The 22,212-nt window shown below is 49.8% G+C and overlaps 1 protein-coding gene across 2 annotated transcripts in view; it reads left to right on the top strand.

Moving 5' to 3' along the window:
• The window catches only part of LOC137439973 (uncharacterized), a 148,948-nt gene that overhangs the window by 75,188 nt on the left and 51,548 nt on the right, over nucleotides 1-22,212 (top strand). For both annotated transcript variants that reach the window (XM_068136295.2, XM_068136297.2), the window contains 3 exons: nucleotides 18,964-19,002; nucleotides 19,501-19,560; nucleotides 20,936-21,118. In XM_068136295.2, the coding sequence (XP_067992396.2) occupies nucleotides 18,964-19,002; nucleotides 19,501-19,560; nucleotides 20,936-21,118 (282 nt within the window). The remainder of the gene's footprint in view (nucleotides 1-18,963; nucleotides 19,003-19,500; nucleotides 19,561-20,935; nucleotides 21,119-22,212) is intronic.

Below are 22,212 nucleotides of genomic sequence, written 5' to 3'. Positions count from 1 at the left end.
AGATGGGGATGGGATGTTCCTTTCACCATGCTATAGGGGTGAAGGTATGTTTCTTGGTCGAGGTTATGGTAAACCTCAGAGACAACAGGGTGTGGGACATCAATTTAGGAATAAAGGAGATGGGATAATTGATACTCTAATGGGTCGTGGTTCATCCATTCTTAAACATGGAGACCTCATTGGTTCAACCGCTTCTGCCGTGGGAAATGTAGCGGGTGCTATAAAGAGTATAAAAGATGCCCAAAAGGAGTCTCATAAATTACAAGCAATCAAAGAAATTAAGATACCCAAAACTCAACTATCTTCACAAGAACGACAAAAAATAATTCAAATACTTGGGTCAGGATTTCAAAAGTTTTAACCACTTTTTTACCTAAATAAATACAAGTATGGAAGCAATTGATAGTGTCTATGATTTGGATGATGTGATTATCATCTCAAACTATACTTTTTTTTTCTTTTTTCTTTTTGTATACAGAATCGAGGCTCGTGCAAGAGCTAACATTTATTTCACAAACAAATCAAACAGACAAACAAAATATATAAAAAGAGGGAGCGGTAGACAAGATGGGGAGAGAAGGAGAAGCACACAAACACAACATTTGAGAGCAGGGACATCGGGAGATGTGTGGGGGGGAGGAGGCGTGAGAAGGGGGGTGGGAGAGGTATAAAACACAAGGACACCAAGGACTTCCAGGAAAGAAGTTGGTATTTCAAAAAAGTGGATTTGGGGTGAAATTAGCGGGGGTAGAAAAGATCAAGGTTTTGGATGGGGGAAGATAAGAGATGGTGGTGAACAGCTGTTTTAAAGACCTGGAGGGAGGAGTGGGATTGAAGAGTGTGAGGGAGTTTGTTCCAGAGGCGGGAGAAAAGAGAAAAGAGGAATGAAGGTGAGCAGAGAGTCTTGATTTTGGCAGTTTAACCATAAGAGGGTTGCAGGCAGATCTTGTGCGACCTGTAGGAATATTTGGAGGACAGAGCCCAGAGAGAGCTGGGGGTGCAAGGCCGGAGTGGAGTCGGTAGAAGACGGAAAGACCCTCAACCTGCCTGCAGTGAGTGAGTGAAAGGCCCTTGGAGTTAGCTTCATCGCGGGAGATTCCAACGATTCTGAACGCTTTGGTTTCAACAGCGTGAAGACGAGCTGGGTGTGAGGCAGGAGCACCAGCCCAGAGGGGAGAGCAGTATTCCACCACTGTTTGGTGCACGGAACAACACACATATGAACAAAAGGTGGGAGCGAAGGGGAAGCCGTAGCCAAAGGTATTCCTGGGGGTGAGGTGGAGAGAGGGCAGTGCAGGGCGAGTGAGGAAGAGTTTTTTTTATAAAGATAGCAACCCCACCTTCAGGATGAGGCTCAGGTCTATCATACCGGAGAAGGGAGTAACCTGGGAGAGATACCAAGGAATCAGAGACATCATGAAGGAGGAAAGTTTCTGTTAAGCAGATCACGTCTGGTTTGTCAGAAGCAAGCTGCATGGAGAGATCGGTCAGGTTTGAGCGAAGGCCCCGGATGTTTGAGGTCCATACCGTTAATGAAGAGGAAGGGGGAGCATCGGATACAGAACAGGGGGGGGAGGGGTAGGGTAAGATGGGGAAGAGGAGGAAGTGGTAGGTAGAGCTGTTGAAGGTGTCAGAGATTTCAGAATAGCTTGGAGAAAGGGAAGCATGGGGCGGACAAAAGGTTTGATGGTGATTGAGTGAGGCACAGTGACGTGTTATTTGAGGAGGGGGAAGAGCGAGGCAGAAGGTTGGGGGAGATGAAGGTGAAAGTTGGAAGGGGGAAGAAGCGGGGAGGACACTTTGAGGAGGAGGGGAGGAGCGAGGGAGAGTCTCGGAGGGGAGGGGTGTGGAGGGAGTTTAGGAGGGAAGGGGCAAGGGGGGAGATTTGAAAGGGATGGGTGATGGGGACGATTTGGAGGGGAGGGGTGATGGGGATGTTTTGGAGGGGAGGGGTGATGGGAAAGTTTTGGAGTGAAGGGGTGATGGGGAAGATTTGGAGGGGAGGGGTGAGATTGGATTTTAGAAAGTGTACGATTAATGGGAAACGAACATTTATTGCAAAATGAGTTTCTTGACCTTCGAGTCAAAAATACATTTGAGGACACTGAACGAGGGAGGGGTGGAGTGCAGGAGAGTTTCGGGAATGTAGAAAAGAGGAACTGTAAGAGAGGGATTTTTTTTTTGGAATGAATAGATTTGGTGAGCAAGTCGAAAGCATCCTTTTATAGAAGAAGAAGAAAAAGGTGTTATCATATACGACAGAATACAGTACTTCAAGGGAAAGTTTAAACATTTTTTAATTGAGCAGTGAAAACTATCTGGGGAAATGGAAAATGGAAATGGGGGTGAAACACGTGATCGAAGAACGAACGAACAAATAAGAACAGTGTTACGGTTTTTAGAACCTTCACTAGTAAATTTTAGTAAATGTTTCCCTTATAAATGTTCCTCTGTAAATATCCCCATCAATTGGCTTGTTAAAGATCGCACCCTAGTTAGTCCGTAGTTATTTCATTATTATGTGTTTCAGTTAAGGATCTGTTCCCAATAGTTGAATCTGCATTGCATTAATCAAATAAGATAGGCCCCAGTACTTTGTTTGCCAGCAGCGTTCGCTGCTCCTTGCCTTGATTTGGTTGTTGGCCCCAAACCGCCATTAGCCATGCGGTCAAGCCGAGGAGGAAGGGGGCGGAGCCCGCCAGAACAAGGTGTGGCACGTCGACTCGTCATCGGAGGTGGGGTCCGCTAGCCCTTACCGACCAACCAGGGCTGACGAAATACCATCACGGGCGTGGCTCTATGAAGCGCGCATTGATTCCAACACGCGTAATATAAGCGCGAGCGCGAAGCCTTTTGAGAGAGAGACGTGATCCGGCAGATGAGGGAGGTACCAGGCGAGCATACCGCTGGATCGTGTGGCAGAAGAGTGGGTCCGTGATGGCGACAACAATACAGTAGTCAATTGACATTGTCCAGCCGTGTGTGAAACCGAATACGTGAAGCTGCTGCTGGCTGTTCGCTTACAGCCCGGAGCGTGGACCTGCAGCGGACCTCCTTGCTGTGCCTCTACCCGAACCTTCCAGCCATGCTGTCCCACCTGGACCCTTCTCCTTCGTCCAGTCATTCCTGCCTGCTATTCCCCTTTCGTGTAAGTCTGTTGTCTGTCCTGGGCGTTGATAATTAAGATTGTTTTACGGTTTGCCTTGTGTATCTGCTTTTTTCCTCCTTGTGAATGCCCTTCTTTCGTTTCCTCTTTTAGTATAGAAATAAACCTGTGTTCTTCCTTTACCCTTGTTGGTTCTTTGGCTTCCTCTCATCTGGTCGCTTTAGTCTTTTCCCCATTGAGTACCTGTGGCGCGATTTTGGCCAACGCTCGGGATTGGGCTAGTCAATTGCTAACGGCTCGAGCCGCGGATTGCTTAAACCTCTCGGCAAATACCATCTTGTCCAGGGTTCAAGCGGTACTTGTCTCCCTGCTTTGCGGAGGGATTGGTAAAGATATTCGGGAGAACACCTTGACCAATAACCCTGATCAATTCCACCCCGCAAAGGAGCGTTATAAGTACCAGGACCAGAGACGGCCAGCTTAACAGGCCAAGGGGATTAACCCCCCCCCCCCCCTTGCTAAGGGGAGTGCCGTCTCTGAGATCCGTAACAATTGGTGTCATGAGTGGGATTTGAAGCCCGAACCAAATTTTAATCCATCGAGAAAATTTGGTTGAAATTACGAGCCGCCAAAATTTTGTTTAACACTCAAATTAAAATCGTGCCATGGATAGTCAAGGCGATTGGATGCCGGTAGGGGAGGTAGAAGAGTGGTTCGAGGCAATCCAGGACCCCAGGGAGGAGGAGAGCAACGAGGGTGCAGTAGCGGGGGTTGCAGGTGCACAAGATGGCGGCGCCTCGCACGAGGTTAGAGGAGCACAAAATGGCGCCTCGCACGTGGCCGCGGTAGCCGAGCCCGCTCTACCAGCGGGGTTTGACATGCAGGGCCTCATGGCGCAGCTACGGGCAGTCATACAAATGGGCATGGGAAGCCAAATTGAGCGATTGGGAGGGCAAATTGGAGCAATGAGGGATGAAGCAAGGGGTAACGGGGAGCGATTAGGAAACCAAATTGAAGGGTTGGGAAACCAGATACAAAAATGTAGGGAGAGCATGGATCGCATGTTGAGCGGGAAAGGCACACGGGTACGCGACGAGCTAACGCGACTCGAGGAGCACGGATTGAGCGAGGCGGAGCAAGGCGCAGGTAACTGGACCGGGGTAGAAATCGCGACCCGGGGTATGGGGAAGCAGGCGACCGCCGAGGTAGAAGGGAAAATTTTAATATAGCCAGCGGTCGTCGAGGAGAAAGAAATGAACGAATTAATAGTAGTGGGAATTGAAATTGGAGAGAGCAGGGACTTAGAAAAGCACTTGCGGCAGGAAGAAATGGAAAATGTGCAAAGTCCGTGCTCGCATCATGATGCTGTGCTTAATCCTTATAAAGATTTGCAGGTGTTGGAGCGAGGAGGAAGAAGAATCTCCAAGGTGATCCGGGTAGTATATGGGGCGAAGAGATTTTTCGGCAAAGTGTTTTGCGCAAAAAGAATTTTCGCGCGTTTGGGGTCAAGGCGTAACCCGGGCGCTCGTAAAAGGTCCGTGGTGCGCGTTATGGATGGCAATGGCGTGCATGTGAGGAAAAGGTGTGTGAAGGTGAACGGCGCGCGTGTACGATTGGCGTCGGAGCACGAGTGTGATACCGGGTGCGAGGGAGAATGCACGACAGAGTATGGGTGTGAAACTGAGTGTGAGCGAGAATGCACGTCGGAGTGTAGGTGTGATGAGAGTGATACGGGGAGTGAGATGGATGAGGAGTGGGTGCGAGGATGCACACTTGGGATGGATGGAGAGAGTGTGCGAGAACGCACACCTGAGTTGGTTGTGGCGCGTGTGCGGGAGGGCACATCGGAGCGCGTGAGTGGGTGGATGCAAGAGTGCACCCCCATGAGTGGTACGGAGTATGTACTGGGAGAGTGTGCGTGAGAGGAGTGGTGTGTAACAGGGTGTGCGAATGGTGGAATGGATGAGCAAGAATGTGCGTGAGAGTGTGTGGTGAGCGTTATGAGTAGACCGGAGTATGGAGCGAAAGAGAATACACGAGCGAGTACAGTGGTAGAATGCGTGGGATGTACGAGAGGCGCTGAGACACCTGGATGTGTGAGTGTAAAAGGGGTCGCGTATGCGTGTGAGCATGCGAGTAAAGCATCCACGTTGACCGGGTTAGCGTCTAGCCTGACGGATAGTCCACGTAAGCCCTCGGTCCGTGCCGGGCTTTGGGTACCGCGGGAACCGGCGAGGGTCGCAATCACGGTGGTTTCAAAAGAACCGCCGTGCGTGATCCGCGCCGGGCCCCGCCCTGCACGGTCGTGTCCGCGCTTTGCCGGGTAAGGCGACCGGCCCGGTTTGAGGGAAGGTAGGAGGGATCGGAACGGCGCCCCCTGGTGGTGGCGGCGTTCCGGCCAGGCAGGATTGGGCCATCGGGCGGGAGACCGAAAGGCCCCGTGCCGGGATGGTGCTTTAAACCTTGGCCCAACCAAACCTCCTCCCCTGAACCGAATGCCGGACGGACCCAACCTGCAGGAGACGAACCACCCGCATTCATTGCTCGGCTTTGCGAAGCCGCGCTTTGAGAATGTAATGACGCACCGAGGCTCGAAGTTTAATGGACGATGGTAGGGATAGTGAAATTGATTGGCAAATTGGATGGGCAAATAGGATTGGTAAGTATGATTGGCGAAGATGATTGGCAAATTTGATGGGCAAATGTGATTGGCAAAAATTGGATGGGCAAAATTGATAGTGGGAGATGCCCGATGTGGAGGGATGGCAAATCCACCATTCCTCCCATCCACACCCGGGCACATGAGCAATAGTTTATGGGGTTATGGCGGTGCAAACCAAGCCGGGAGGGTTTGGATAATTGGATAGGGATCTAGAGAAATGACAATAGGTAACTGTAGGGTTAAGTAGCGACATGATACCTGTAGAGGGGACGTAGCAGATTAGTGGGTTATAACGATGTGGGAGCGCCTAGTATAAGGGGCGACTGGGAAGCGTGAGTTTCAGAAGGCGGGTAGTCAGCTTAGACGATGCAGTGTGTGTGAAGGAGGTGATTGAGCAGCGTATTGTGAAAAGTGTGATTGTGTATTGCATTGCATGAATGAGCCTGGGTGGAAAGACGGGTGCACGTGCCACCAGGTGTGCAGGTGACACCAGGTGTGTGGGCACAGGTGTGCAGGTGAAGCACGAGTGAATGGAGCATGGAGTGAATGGCTGAATGGAATAGATGGTATGGAGTATGGAATGGATGGTGTGGAGTGAGTCGTGTGGAATATGTGGAGTGGAGTGGTTGGTGCGAAAGGAGTGGATGGGGAAGATGGACCCCTTTCACGAATACCCGGGGAGGGTAGTGTAAGAGTAGGTAGAGGGTATAGGTAAATTGTGGTGGATATTGGCATCTGTGGTGCGTGTGGTAGAATGGTGTTTGGATGGGTGCATTAGTGGAGTGAAATGGCTGGGCGTGTGGCCTGTTAGTGTGTGTATGGTTAAATGGGCACTCCGCCACTGTTAGGATGTCGGCCAGGTGAGGTCGCAGGTGGGCTCTGGGAGCCAGCAGTAGTTGTGAATGGGGCCTGAGGATCCGGAGGACGGACCCGGGTAGCCCAGTGCCAGAGAGGGCACCGAGTGGGGAGAGCACCAGAGGGCCTTCCCCAGGTAGATAGGTTAGAGAGAGGAGCTAGGCTAGCTCGGGAGGCAACTACAGTGGCGGAGGTGTGCAGGTGAGTCGACCTGCTGGTGAGCCACACGACCCAGCCCGGAAATTGTGCGAAGGCACAGGGAGTTGAATCGGGGGAGTGAGACCCCAAATTGGTGAGCACCACAGTTTGTTCAATGGGAGTTCGGTTCTTCGAACCACATAGTGTAAGATGGCCAATGGTTTTGCAGGGAAAGACCCCGGTAGAGTAAAAGTGTTAAAGTCACTTAGAGGATAGTTAGGATGGAAATCCCTTCGCACCATCTGCAGCCACTCACCTGAGGTGATGATATGACTCCACACCATGTTTTTTGTTGCAAATATTTTGTAATGGTGAGACGCATCATGACGTGGGGGTGGCATTGTGCTGGTTGTTCCATCTCTTCCTCCTTATGAGGAATTGATCAGGAATTGGGCTTGATGGCAAATTTGGATTAGAGGGATTGGTAACCAAATTGGTATTAGGCGAGATATGGGGAAGACGAGACAGTAGTGACAAATTTGTAAATGTGTAGAGTTGTGTATATATGGGGTAAGGGCAAGGGTAGGGTAGGTGACGGGGGGGTGACATACGGTAGGGACGAGCTTTCTCCGCTCGCACCCATGCGCACCTCACCTCTGCATTACCTTGTTTGGATGTGTACCCTTGTGACCTTGCTCCGATGCTTGCTTGTTCCTTCCTTCCCCACTCACGGCTTGTTCTTTTGGGTCCGGGGGGGAGTGTGCAGGTAGCCGCACTTGTGTGCCCGAGCCGCCGCTGCACAGCCTGCCTGGATCGATACACCACCTTATGGACCGCATGACTTGCGGCCGAGCACCACTTTATGGACCACACATTTCTGTGGCCAAGCACCACACACTGATGGACCCCACGTGTTGGGGCCTGGCCCCTCTGCTGGGGCCGGCCATGATGGCCAGAGAAGAGTTGGCTTGTGGACCACGGTGAGGTGGCCCCTTTTGCCATACAGGTGGACCACCCATAGTTGGCCCCTGTTGGCCCTAAATAAAAATGGACGCATTGTGTGCCTTTTTATTATTTTCAAATAGGCAGCAAGCCACAAGATCAAGAACGAAACATCAGGAAGAAACATTGGACCAGCAGAGCAGAGGAAGCAGGAGAAGACAACAAGGTCAACAGTTTGTTTGCTTTTCATGTGTGAAATGAGCACTGGATGGTGCTTTGTGTGTTTCCTGGTGCTTATTGGTGCTTTTGGTGCTTTGTGATGCTCTTGTGCTCGGGGGTGCACTGCAATATCAATTGTGCATCCCCGGGCACTTGAGTATGGTGTATCGGTGCACTGCATGCTCTTCCTCTTTTTCAAATACATATTTTTGTCTCCCAAAATGACAGGTCCTGGGTTTGCAGTGTAAATACAAATTGGTGCTTTGTAAATAATGCTCCCCACCGTATATGTGTAGTTTGCGAATAATTCCGTGATTTGGTTATTCTGTGGGCGTGAGTCTGTTAGGTAGGATGCAACGTTGCAGGCGGGACATGCGTAGTTGTTTTAAAACTGTCGCACTCAAGGGTAAGGTTAATAGTAGAGGGCTACTACACCTGAGTGTCACATTAAGTAAAGTTAGGTCGGGTCGGGGTGACCCTAGAGGAAAAACGGGTGCGGTGTTACGGTTTTTAGAACCTTCACTAGTAAATTTTAGTAAATGTTTCCCTTATAAATGTTCCCCTGTAAATATCCCCATCAATTGGCTTGTTAAAGATCGCACCCTAGTTAGTCCATGTACAACACGTAGCGAACCATAGGACCTCTCCGTAGTTATTTCATTATTATGTGTTTCAGTTAAGGATCTGTTCCCAATAGTTGAATCTGCGTTGCATTAATCAAATAAGATAGCCCCCCCCCCCCCCCTTTGCTAAGGGGAGTGCTGTCTCTGAGATCCGTAACAGGAAACGAACATTTATTGCAAAATGAGTTTCTTGACCTTCGAGTCAAAAATACATTTGAGGACGCTGAAGGAGGGGTGGAGTGCAGGAGAGTTTCGGGAATGTAGAAAAGAGGAACTGTAAGAGAGGGAATTTTTTTTTGGAATGAATAGATTTGGTGAGCAAGTCGAATGCATCCTTTTATAGAAGAAGAAGAAAAAGGTGTTATAATATACGACAGAATACAGTACTTCAGGGGAAAGTTTAAACATTTTTTAATTGAGCAGTGAAAACTATCTGGGGAAATGGAAAATGGAAATGGGGGTGAAACACGTGATCGAAGAACGAATGAACAAATAAGAACAATGACTAAACGAATAAGAACAACGAATAAGAACAGGAAAAAAAAAAGAAAAGAAAAAACCTTTAGAGGCCATTTTTCCCCGCAAAGCGGGAGTTGACCTTTTTCGGGCACCGTGGTTGTTGTTGTTTTTTTGGTCCCCTTTTTGAAGCAATGTTTTATGGCCGGATGCCCTTCCTGACGCCAACCCTTTTTGTCGCCTTTTACGACAAACAGGGAATTACCAGTGAACTGGTACTCAATTAGCCGACCTCGGAAGGATGACAGGCTGAGTCAACCCCCCTGGCGTTAATTCAGCGATCGGCCGGGATTCGAACTCAGGATCCTAGGATCCCAAGCTGGTACCCTGACCGCTAAGCCAACACCAGGCATAAGAACAGAGATAAGAACAGAGAAGGAAATATTTTTATTTTTTGGTTTATTTTTGTTGAGTTGAGATTTTAAACAAGGAAGTATGGGGTTTAAGACTGGGACAAAAACAGAGAACGAAAGTAATTGCAGCAAAATCGATGGACCGCTGAGAGAAAAACAAAGCCTCAAGGTCGGACACGGTAGCCTACTAGGCCTCAAAATACGCGACACGAATTAACCGACGATTTTGTATACATGTATGAAAAATTAACACCGAGAATCTTACTAAAGATACACTATACAGTCACGTGAAAAAGTAAGTACACCCCATGTAACGTTTTGACTTTTTCAACATATTTCAACATACAGCGATTTGATCTTCATTTCAACAATATTGATAGTTAACGGTGATATAATATAACAAATATCATGAAACATTTACATTTTGTAGTCCATTGTATCTATCTATAATTCCAGTAATCTCTGTGTGTATGTATGTATGTATGTATGTATGTTTGTTTGTCTGTGACCGCTGTTTCTCGACAACCACGGGTCCGATATACTTTAAACTTGCCAGGTATATTGCTGGGGACCCGAGGATGTGCCTTTTCAACGTTTCATATTAATCGGACAAGTAGTTACCGAGCTATGTCCAAAAAACGATTCAACCAATCAGAGAGCAGCGAGCTATCACGTGTGCCGAATGTGCCGAACAGACTCTGCCTCGGACGGCACATTTGAGAGCGTATTCATTTATTTCACGTTGGCAAACTATGTTGGCGTTAAACTATGTTTTAAAACTAATTAAAACTAATTTGCGATTCTTTCGCTTTCCTGCGCGTTTGTGCACGCTATGGCGATTTCTTTACCAAACTCCGCAAGCCGTTCGCTTTGGACCAAACCATTTCATGTAAATAGAGGGGGGGGATTGTCACCGTACTCGCAAGCCATTCGCTTTGGACCAAACCATTTCATGTAAATAGAGGGGGGGGATATAATTTTAGATATATATATAGTACGGGCATGCCCTAGTAATTTAAATAAACATAAATGCAAATTTCGCATGTGGAAAAAGTAAGTACACCCTTGGCTCTAATAGGTGGAATTGCCCCCTTTGGCAGAAACAACCTCAAGTACGCATTTCTTATAACTGTCTACCAGTCTCTGACTGACTGGGAGAAATTTTTGCCCACTCCTCCATGCAGAAGTATTTCAGCTGTGCGATGTTTGAGGGGTTTCTTGCATGCACAGCTCGTTTCAAATCCCCTCACAACATCTCGATGGGATTTAGATCCGGGCTTTGACTTGGCCATTCCAGAACTCTCAATTTCTTTCTTTTCAGCCATTCCTTGGTGGATTTACTGTTATGTTTAGGGTCATTGTCATGTTGCATTGTCCACCTTCGGTTGAGCTTCAACTTTCCGACAGATGGCCTCACATTATCCTCAAGCACCCTCTGGTACAATGAAGAATTCATAGTGGATTCTATGATGGTGAGCTGCCCAGGCCCTGATGCAGCAAAGCTGCCTCAACCCATAATATTTCCACCACCATGCTTTACAGTTGGTATCAGGTTCTTGTGGTCAAATTCTGTCTTTGGTTTTCGCCAAACATGTCTTCTGGTACTGTGTCCAAATAGCTCGACCTTTGACTCATCTGTCCAGAGCACATTGTTCCAGAAGTGCTGGTCTTTGCCCAGGTGTTCATTGGCAAACTTTAGTCTTGCCCTGATGTTCTTTCTGGACAGCAAAGGTTTCCTCCCGGCACACCTCCCATGTAGATCAAATTTGTGCAGCCTCTTTCTAATGGTAGACTCGTGCGCTTTGACATCAACAGTGGCAAGAGCTACCTGTAGGTCCCATGATGACATTCTGAGGTTCTTAGAGACTTCTTTCAGCATCTTGCAGTCTGCTCTCGGGCTGAACTTGCTGGGGAGGCCTGACCTGAACAAGTTGGCAGTTGTTTGGAATCTTCTCCACTTGTAGATGATCTTCCGGACAGTCAAATGATTGATTTCAAATTGTTTGGAGATCTTTTTTAATCCCTTCCCAGACTCATAGGCATCTATAACCTTCTTTCTGAAGGCCTCAGAGAGTTATTTTGATCTCGGCATGGTGACGCTGCACACCAACAACAAAGAGCAAACCAAACTAAATGTCTGAGGTTTAAATAAGACAGGGTCCTCCAAGATCCTCTCTAACGATGTTCTAATAATTTGCACCTGAGCTGGTGCACCTGATTCTAATTTTAGGTATTTGAAGTAGTGATAAATGTCAGGGTGTACTTACTTTTACCACATGTGAAATTTGCATTTATGTTTATTTAAATTATACAATCGACTACAAAATGTAAATGTTTCATGATATTTATATTATATTGTGGCGGACACAAAAGCCCACTGGCGTGGTGACATCATTCCACGCACCAAGTGGGCGGTGGCCACGCCCGAGGGGTAGGCGTGGCCTCATGATACACACCGGGCGACTAGCCCGGAGCATTTCAGTGTTACAGTGTAGTCTTACAATAAAGACGTTTACATGTTACCGCTTGTCCGCTTCCTCCTTGCTCACAAGCAGCGCGCGTAACGCCGCGCTTTACTGGTGACCCTCGACGTTGGATCTGCCGTAGCGATCCTTCCGAACACGACGCCATTGCAATGGCCAACGACAAGGCAATGGCGATTAAACTTCCCGAATTTTGGGAGGCCCAGGCCGAAGTCTGGTTCGTTCAAGCCGAAGCCCAATTTCAGCTTCGGCGCCTCACCAACGACGACCTGCGCTACTGCCATGTCGTCGCCTCCCTCGGGCCCGGCACGGCCGCTCGAGTTGTGTCCGTCATTCGCCACCCACCGGACGGCCACAAGTACGAGGCACTCAAGCGGCTACTCCTAGCCACGTTCGGCCTCACGGACGACGCACGGGCCGATCGCCTCCTGGATCTCCCCGAGCTCGGTGAGACGCGCCCGTCGGTCCGAATGGACCATATGCTGTCACTGTTGGGCGACGAAGCCCCCGGTTCGCTATTCCGGGCGCTTTTCCGGCGCCAACTTCCAGCGCAGGTTCGCCTCGCGTTGGCCGGGACTGAGCTAACGGAACCCCGAGCATTGGCCGCCAAGGCAGACAGGTACTTCGCCGCTTCGGACACGCGGCCGAGCGTCAGCGTGGCCGTCACGGCCCTCGACGCTGATGTTCAGCAGCATGTTCCACAGCATCAGCTTCTACAGCGCGCTGATGTTCAGCAGCATGCTGATACGCACCTCGTGAACGCCGCCACGCCCCGCCCACCGCCGCGGCGAAAACCGCCACCGCGGGGAAACCCGCCAACTCCACCGGCCGGGCGGAGCCAGCCACGCTCCTCCAGCTCCACCACCTGGTGCTGGTTCCACGCCAAGTTCGGCCACGAAGCTCGGCGGTGTCATCCGCCGTGCTCCTTCAACGGGTCGGGAAACGCCCGGGCCGGCGCTCAATAGTGGCGATGAGCGCCGGCCGTTCGAGCAGCCTGCTGTTCATAACGGACACCTTCTCCGGGCGCCGTTACCTGTGCGACACGGGAGCGCAGGTGAGTGTCATTCCCGCCGGCACGTCAGACAAGCACGCCGCGGGTGGGGGCCTCGCGCTGCTTGCCGCGAACGGGACGCCCATCCGTACGTACGGAAAACGCTGCCTCTCTCTGCGGTTTGGAGGGCAGGTTTTCCGATGGACGTTCGTCACCGCCGACGTGCCCATGGCACTGCTTGGCGCGGACTTCCTGTGCGCTAATGGGCTCCTGGTCGACGTCAAGCGCAGACGGCTTGTCCAGGCCGAGACGTTCAGCTCGCTCGCTTGTGCGTTGCCCAGCTCAACGAGTGGCTTGCCAAGCGGCTTGCCGAACGATTCGGTTCTGGCCACGTTGGTCTGTACGCTTCCGGCAGCGGACGCATTCACCCGCCTCCTCGCCGGCTTCCCGGCCCTCACACGGCCCACCTTCTCGGCGGGGGCCGTCAAGCACGGGGTGGCCCATCACATCCCCACCGTCGGGCCACCGGTCTACGCCCGGGCACGCCGCCTCGAGCCGACGAAGCTGGCGGTGGCAAAAGCGGGGTTCGCTACCCTGGAGCGACTCGGCATCGTTCGGCGCTCAGAGAGCGCTTGGGCGTCGCCGCTGCACATCGTGCCGAAGCCCGGCGGGGGATGGCGACCGTGCGGGGACTATCGCCGTCTCAATGACGCCACGACTCCCGACCGCTACCCCGTCCCCCACATTCAGGACTTTTCCGCCCGTTTGGCGGGCAGGTCCTTCTTCTCGAAGGTGGACCTCATACGCGGCTACCATCAGGTCCCCGTCAGGCCGGAGGACGTCCCGAAGACGGCGGTCATCACGCCATTCGGACTCTTCGAGTTCCTGCGCATGCCCTTCGGTCTGAAGAATGCGGCTCAGGCGTTCCAGCGACTGATGGACAGCGTCCTGCGCGACTTGGATTTTGTCTACGTCTATCTGGACGACATCCTCGTCGCCAGCGCGTCCCGCGAAGAGCACCTACGCCACCTCTGCACGCTCTTCGAACGCCTGGGCCAGCATGGCCTGATTGTGAACCCCGCAAAGTGCCGGTTCGGCGCCGCCACAATCCATTTTCTGGGGCACCGTGTCACCAGGCACGGAGCCGTCCCCCTGCCGGCCAAGGTGGAGGCGGTGAAGGGGTTTCCGCGCCCCCGCACGATCAGAGGGCTGCAGGAGTTCCTGGGCATGGTGAACTTTTACCATCGGTTCCTGCCCCGTATCGCCCAGCTCCTGCGCCCCCTGCACGAAGCTCTCCGAGGTAAGCCGGGCAAAGGCGACGTTACCTGGACCGAGCAGATGGACACGGCGTTCACGGGCGCGAAGCTCGCCTTGGCTAACGCCACCATGCTCGCGCACCCGGCGCCCGATGCACCGATCGCCCTCACCACCGATGCCTCGGACTACGCGGTGGGCGCGGTGCACGAGCAATGGGTGCGTGGAGCTTGGCAACCGCTGGCGTTCTTTAGCCGGCAGCTTCGCCCGCCCGAACGCCGTTACAGTACCTTCGACCGCGAGTTGCTCGGATTTCACTTGGCGGTCAGGCACTTCCGCCATCTGCTCGAGGGCCGGGCGTTCACTGCCTTCGTCGACCACAAGCCGCTGATCTTCACGATGGGCAAGGTCACCGAGCCGTGGTCGGCCCGGCAGCAGCGTCACCTCTCGGCCGTGTCCGAGTACACGACGGACATCCAGCACGTCGCGGGGAAGGACAACCCGGTGGCGGATTGCCTTTCCCGGGCCGTCGCCCACGCAGTCCACCTCGGCATCGACTATGCCCGGATGGCAGCGGACCAGGCCGCTGACCCCGACGTCCAGGCCTTGCGGACCGCCGTCATGGGCCTCCGCGTCACCGAGGTGCCGTTCGACGGCACGGGCGTGGCCCTCTTGTGCGACGTCTCCCTCGGGCGTCCTCGCCCCATCGTGCCCGCGGGCTGGCAGCGCCAGGTGTTTGACGCCATCCACGGCCTGTCCCACCCGGGCGCGAGGGCCTCCCAAAGGCTGATCGCCGACAAGTTCGTCTGGCATGGCCTCCGGAAGGCCGTCCGCGGCTGGGCCAGGACGTGCCTCGTGTGCCAGCGCGCCAAGGTGCACCGGCACACCCAGGCCCCGTTGGCCCCGTGCACGGTGCCAGAACGCCGGTTTGACCACGTCCACGTGGACCTGGTGGGACCTCTGCCCCCCTCGCGGGGTTTCACCTACGTCCTCACCATGGTGGACCGCACCACCCGGTGGCCGGAGGCCGTGCCCTTGGCATCGACAACGGCGGCCGATGTCGCGCAGGCTTTCATCGCCACCTGGGTCGCCCGGTTCGGCGCCCCCTCAGACATCTCATCCGACCGCGGCCCCCAGTTCACCTCGGAGCTCTGGGGGGCGGTTGCGCAGGGGCTCGGGGTCCGGCTGCACCGAACCACGGCCTACCACCCCCAGGCTAACGGCCTGTGTGAGCGATTTCACCGCTCATTGAATGCCGCGCTCCGGGCCACCCTCCGCGACGGCGGCTGGGTCGACGGGCTCCCCTGGGTCCTGCTGGGCCTCCGGACGGCGCCCAAGGAGGACCTGCGCGCATCCGCGGCGGAGTTGGTCTTCGGGCAACCGCTGCGGGTGCCGGGCGAGTTCCTCCCCGACTCCACAGCACCATGGTCCGCGGCACAGCAGCGCTCCGCTCTGCAAGAGACCGCCCAGAGGTTCGCCCCGGTGCCAACGGCATGCCACGGGCACCCACCGACGCACGTCGCCCCGGAGCTTCGCACGGCGGAGTACGTCTTCGTCCGCCACGATGCCCATCGGACACCACTGCGGCCCCCGTACGACGGGCCTTTCCGCGTGCTGGAGACCGGGGCGAAGCACTTCACCCTGGACATCGGCGGTACTCCTGACCGCGTTTCGGTAGACCGCCTCAAGCCGGCCCACCTCGATGTGGACCATCCACCGCCAGTGGCCCGACCCCCATGTCGGGGCCGCCCTCCTGCGGGCGGACCCCCGGCACCGCCCAGCCCCGCCGCCACGCCGCCCCCCGGTCCTGCACCCATCCCAGGGGCAGCCAGGGGCATCCCACCTGGCATCCCTGCACCCCGGACGCCGCCGATCGCCAGGGGGCGCTTCGGCCGGGTCATTCGTCTGCCCCGCAAACTGGCCCTCCAGGTGCGCGGGAATTCTGGGGGGGCGCGTGTGGCGGACACAAAAGCCCACTGGCGTGGTGACATCATTCCACGCACCAAGTGGGCGGTGGCCACGCCCGAGGGGTAGGCGTGGCCTCATGATACACACCGGGCGACCAGCCCGGAGCATTTCAGTGTTACAGTGTAGTCTTACAATAAAGACGTTTACATGTTACCGCTTGTCCGCTTCCTCCTTGCTCACAAGCAGCGCGCGTAACGCCGCGCTTTAATATCACCTTTATCTATCAATATTGTTGTAATGAAGATCAAATAGCTGTATGTTGAAATATGTTGAAAAAGTCAAAACGTTACATGGGGTGTACTTACTTTTTCACGTGACTGTAGGTACACACACCGAAAGATATACAGTTTCGACAAAAACACGATTGTGAAAAATTACTTAACTTCGAAAGGGTGAGCGCGTGGACAGCTTCGAAAAGACGTGACCTCGCCGACGTGACGTGACCTCGCTTATTAATAAGGAAGACTATTTTTTCCAATAAATAAACGAGTAGGAAAGAACCAACTGGGGTATTTTAAATGAAATCCATCTTAATAAACATTATCTTGTATTAAACATCAAAAGCTTTGTATTATTAATGTGGATACAATTCAAAGAAAAGGAGCATTAAGAATTGATGTTTCGCTCACAAGAGAGCAGGTAAAAACACTAAATGATACTGCTCACTTAAAATTAAAATATCAAAACCTATGTTCAAGAAATATTCAACAAGGGAAAGGAGTGGAGGATTTCTTCCATTTCTAATTCCTTTATTTGCTGGTTTAAGTGCGGCGGGAGCAATGACGGGTGGTATTTCAGCAGCGGTAAAAACTGCTAACGAAAGGAAGGCACAACTAAAAGCTCAAAAATAATTGGAAAGACATAACAAGGAGTTGGAGAAACAAATTAGTGGAAGTGGTGTAATTGTAGATTTTGCTGAAAAGCTTGAAAGCCGACCCGGAAAAGCGAGATTGTTAGTTGGAGATATGCTTTCTTCTATCGCACAGGCAGGTGTTAAACCAACTAAAAGGGGAAATGGATTTTATATTTCTCATAAATAAATGGATAAATGGTTTAAAAGAATTTGGAAAGAATACAACATCAAATATGGAACTTGCTAAATATTGTAAAAAATGAAAAATTGATGTGGTTATTTGTATGAGAGATGAATTAACAAAGCTGTCTAAAAATACAAAGAATATTATTATGAATTTCGAAGATAATAATGGGAATGGGTCTCATTGGGTTTGTATTCATAATTGTCGTTAAATTTTATTTTGATGAGTTATGGTCTTCCATCACCTGTTGAAGTAATTAACTTCTTACAGAATGGTGTTTATCAAACATTTCAAGTCCAAAAGTTTAATTCCAAATGTTGTGGTCAATTATGTTTATATTTATTATTTCAACTCAACAATAATGAAAATTTTTATGATGTAATTTTAAATCTAATATAAATGACGTGTTGGAAAAGATGGTTCTATCTTTGGAGTATCCCAATATTGATTTATCAAATTATTATACAAAGGCACAGGCTGAACGACAAAAATATAATATAACAAAAAATATTAATATGAAAAATATTTATAAATTAATCAATTATCCAAGCCCCACAGATGCCAATGACTTAGTTAGATTAAATGATTTATCACAATATATATCTTTCAATAAAATGGCTATGTATTCAAAAGATATACAAATGTTGAATACATCCCCAGGTCATACACAATTCACAGCTACAATTAAAATAAACTTTTATAAAGAAGGATGTATAGTTTTTATGAGAATAGAACATTGGGGGTATGATATGTCTGATTTAGGGTAAAACTGGTCTTTTTCAATAAACCTGCAAGACCCACAATAATTAAATAAATCACAAAAAGAATAATATTATCCACTTGGTGAGGATAATGAGATATGTGGAACCACTGTTAGTTGTCAACAAATAAAGGAATGTAATAAAGCTAAAATCAACAACAGTTTCACCGTAGTTTATTTAATGAAAACACAAAACAGGATTTATATAGTAGAGCGGTATTGCCGGGTGCCGGGGGATGTTATTGATTTATTTGGCATGGGGACGGTGTACTTTGAATGCATCTGTGCTTGTTGATAGTCTTGTCAATTCAAACGTTAATATATTTTATTGTTTGGCCAATTTGAATTCTGATCGCACCATCGGAAATAAGAATGTACGAGGATGTTTTTAATCCATTATTTTGGGTTATATAATCAACTTGCAGAGACTACCTGTCCCTTTACTGACGGACCAATTGTCGTCCTGTTTGTCAAAATTAATTTACCTGTGCGAAGAGTGCTTTAACCTCAGCGTTGCGCAGGTAAAAATGGAAATTGTAATACCTTCTGCCACCACCACCACCAGGTGGCGAAACGCGGTAAACATTTACATAGAGAAACAATACCTCCCTGACCCCCCTCCCTCCCCCCCACACACACCCACGTGAGGCTGCAGCCACATAGCCCATGTCACCCACCACACAAAGTTGTATTTGTTCCCCGAGTTTGGAACTTAAAAGATGTGGCCGTGCATATAGAACACATACATACACAGAAAGTGGGAAAGAGATATATTTTTTTATCGGTGTAGATTAAATGAGCATATTGAAAAGAATTGCCTGTTTAGGGGCATTGCCTCGGGAGCACAGAAGCACGGCAATAATGATGCAACAAACAGGGAGAATTTGTTCTTGGGTAACCACTTTGATATACAGTAGCTGTGATAGTAAGCCAACAAAGCATAATGTACTGTAATTGTATTGATTATTATTATAGGTGTGTAGCCCCACCTTTGCATTGCATGATCAACTGGTCTTCCAGGTGTTAATGAATGCCTTTTTCAATCACCCATTTTAGAGACCACACCTGTGAAACGAAACAATCAACCTGGTTCAAGTGAGTTTCTCCATCTATTCAATCAAAGCTGATAAAATTAAGAGATAATGTTTTAAATTGAAGACCATAGAATTATAACCAGGCTAAGTCACATTTTAGTCATTTCGAGAAAAACGTGAAAAATATTTTGAAAAACGTGAAAAACGGGGGGAAAAAATAAAATGTGACTTAGCCTAGTTATAATTCTCTGGTCTTCAATTCAAAAGGTTGCTTTGGGCATCGTCACTCCTTACGGATCGATGGAGCTGGTGGTTTGCTTTACACAGGTGCACTTTTTATCATTTGAAAACGATTTGTCAGTTTCTCAGGTTGGCTCGGCATGTCCGGTCCTGTTCGGTTTATGTCGATGATTTAATTTGTTTGACCAATACAAACATTTTTGATTCACATTAAATCGGATTTTGTGGGGCAGTGAAACCAGGTGAGCACATGATGTCACTCTCTGATTATGAGATGAAAAGTTCAACGCCAATCTTTGCATCTGTCTTTCTTTTCCAGATTTCAAAGATTCTGATTTGCTTGATAATTTTGGAACAGATGATTCCGGGCGAAAAGCAGGTAAGGATATTTGCTGACTTGGTGACTTTATCTTGTGGTTAAATCCAATGATTGTGTGTTTGGGAAACTGAAGGCAGATGCAATCAATTTGTCACGTGGACAATGGCTTATGTCTGTCATTTAGATCACAGAGTAATCTTGAACCAGAACGATGGGGGAAGAAGTCACCAATCCTCCATGTTTTCCTTGTGGGAGCGGAGTGCACAAGAAGAGCAGACTTTTGACTTTTGTAAATATCTGAGAGGCCGCAAGTTTCAGGAAGTTGTTTTCATATCAGGATCATGGAGGTGGCAGGGAAATCGAATAATACAACTTTTGTTTGTTGGTGATTCAATTGGAAAAAGGAACTGTTACCAAGTCGCCTGGAATAGCTTAACAATCCACGAGGCTTGGTCAGTTCTGGAGGTTATAACAGGCCTTGGCCACTAAAACACGGACAGCAGTCTGAGGAATGACACCAAGTAGCCTGGAATGGGTCCAGTTGAAGTCACTGCAGAAGATGAAAAGAGTTTACATTGGAGGATTGGAATGAGTCCTTTTCGGAGTATGCCGAGAGATCTTCATACGCAGAGTTGTCACATCACCTTTTCGGAGTATGCCGAGAGATCTTCATACGCGGAGTTGTCACATCACCTTTTCGGAGTATGCCGAGAGATCTTCATACGCGGAGTTGTCACATCACCTTTTCGGAGTATGCCGAGAGATCTTCATACGCGGAGTTGTCACATCACCCTTTCGGAGTATGCCGAGAGATCTTCATACGCGGAGTTGTCACATCACCTTTTCGGAGTATGCCGAGAGATCTTCATACGCGGAGTTGTCACATCACCTTTTCGGAGTATGCCGAGAGATCTTCATACGCGGAGTTGTCACATCACCTTTTTGGAGTATGCCGAGAGATCTTCATACGCATTGTTGTCACATCACATTTTGATCTGTCCTCGTATGCAGAGATCTGCATACGCATTGTTGTCACACTGTGAGATGTCCCACCAAAACGGCAGATTTGGCACCTCTATGATTTGTGTTGACAAATGAAAATTGCAAGTTGGTGTTTGTTTTCTTGATTTGTCTCGTGTCAACCTGTTGCCATCATCTGGGATTATACTTACAGGTGTGAATCAAGACTTTTTGTGCATGTTACATTTCAATCCAAAAGTATAACCAGAGACATTTTGTGAATGTATTGATTTTTTTACTTTTATTGAGTAGAAAAACGAGTATCAAGTGCAAAAAATTGAGTGGAGTAGTTTATCTCTAAACAACAGTCTCTTCAGATGTATTCTTAATGTTGCACTTTCCATGCATTCAGTTTGTGAATTGTCCTTTTTGAGGACATCACAATATAATTTGATTTCCCTGTTTTTCTGTTAAGGGAATTCTCATGCACACGATCGGAGATACCCTGAACCAGGTAAACGTGGTTATGGAGACCAATATCGTGGTGGATATGATTCTGGTAACCAGGATTTTGGTGGACGTGGCTACAAAGATGAGCATTATGGTGGACAACATCATAAAGATCGGGGATATGACAGACACCCAGAAAGCAACGATGGTGAGTCATGTGAACTAGTTAAGGGACGTGTGTGTGTGTGTGTGTGTGTGTGTGTGTGTGTGTGTGTGTGTGTGTGTGTGTGTGTGTGTGTGTGTGTGTGCATCGTGTGCGTGCTTGCAGCACCACAGCAAACCACATGATCCTTCCGCATCGACTTGACCAGCGCGCAACAAGCATGTGACACGGTCGATGGGACAAGAATCGGGTGCCTCTAAAACTCTGCAAAGTAATTGTCCAACAGCGCTGAGCCTGATAGAACAATGTCCGAGCCTCCGTTCGTCACTAACACGGTCTTGCCTAACATGTAACCCCTCGTGCAAAGCAATTTAACGCAATGATGTCATGTACAGATGTTCCTGCGCTGCGTACTTGTACTTTGAGTGTGATGATGTCATTCCCCTTCTAACTCGGTGCACACGACCTCATTATTACATCCAGGATGCTTCCAACAGGCACAAAGCACTTTAGGTCCACCCAGCATTCCAGTTGATTTCCACTCGGCGGCCGAAACCGGAAGTGCATTCAACGCATCCCTGCACGAAACCGGAAGTGCATTGAACGCATCCCTGCACGAAACCGGAAGTGTATTCAACGCATCCCTGCACGAAACCGGAAGTGTATTCAACGCATCCCTGCACACCATACCGCCACGACATGATCACGTGATTACTCGCTGTATTTATCGTGCATTCAACACCAAGTACACTCTTCGTGAGCGCTTCAGGGTAGCTCGTCAAACACAATGCCCCCAGATTCCCAGAACCATAATCATTTTCATCAAACGCAACATGTTGTTCCGCAAAAGCGTGCGGTACGTACCGTCTGCTCCATCAACACGAACTCCCAAGTTCCATGCCTATCACTCTGAGGCTCTGAGGGATAAGATACGTTCAATATTCTGCAATTCCAAATAGCTTTCCCAATTAAATGCATCAGTCACCACCGACACCGTCAACGCAGGCTATAAAATCTTAGAGCTGTACAGTGTGCGGCCCGGTACAGTGTGCGGCCCGGTACAGTGTGCGGCCCGGTACAGTGGGCGGCCCGGTACAGTGGGCGGCCCCGCTACAGTGGGCGGCCCCGGTACAGTGTGC

The sequence above is a fragment of the Myxine glutinosa genome, chromosome 14 (genome assembly GCF_964187855.1).
Source record: "Myxine glutinosa chromosome 14, kmMyxGlut1.1, whole genome shotgun sequence".
In the NCBI taxonomy this organism is placed as follows: domain Eukaryota; kingdom Metazoa; phylum Chordata; class Myxini; order Myxiniformes; family Myxinidae; genus Myxine; species Myxine glutinosa.
Note: the sequence above shows the minus strand (reverse complement) of the source record. Positions and strands in the feature narration are given on the sequence as shown.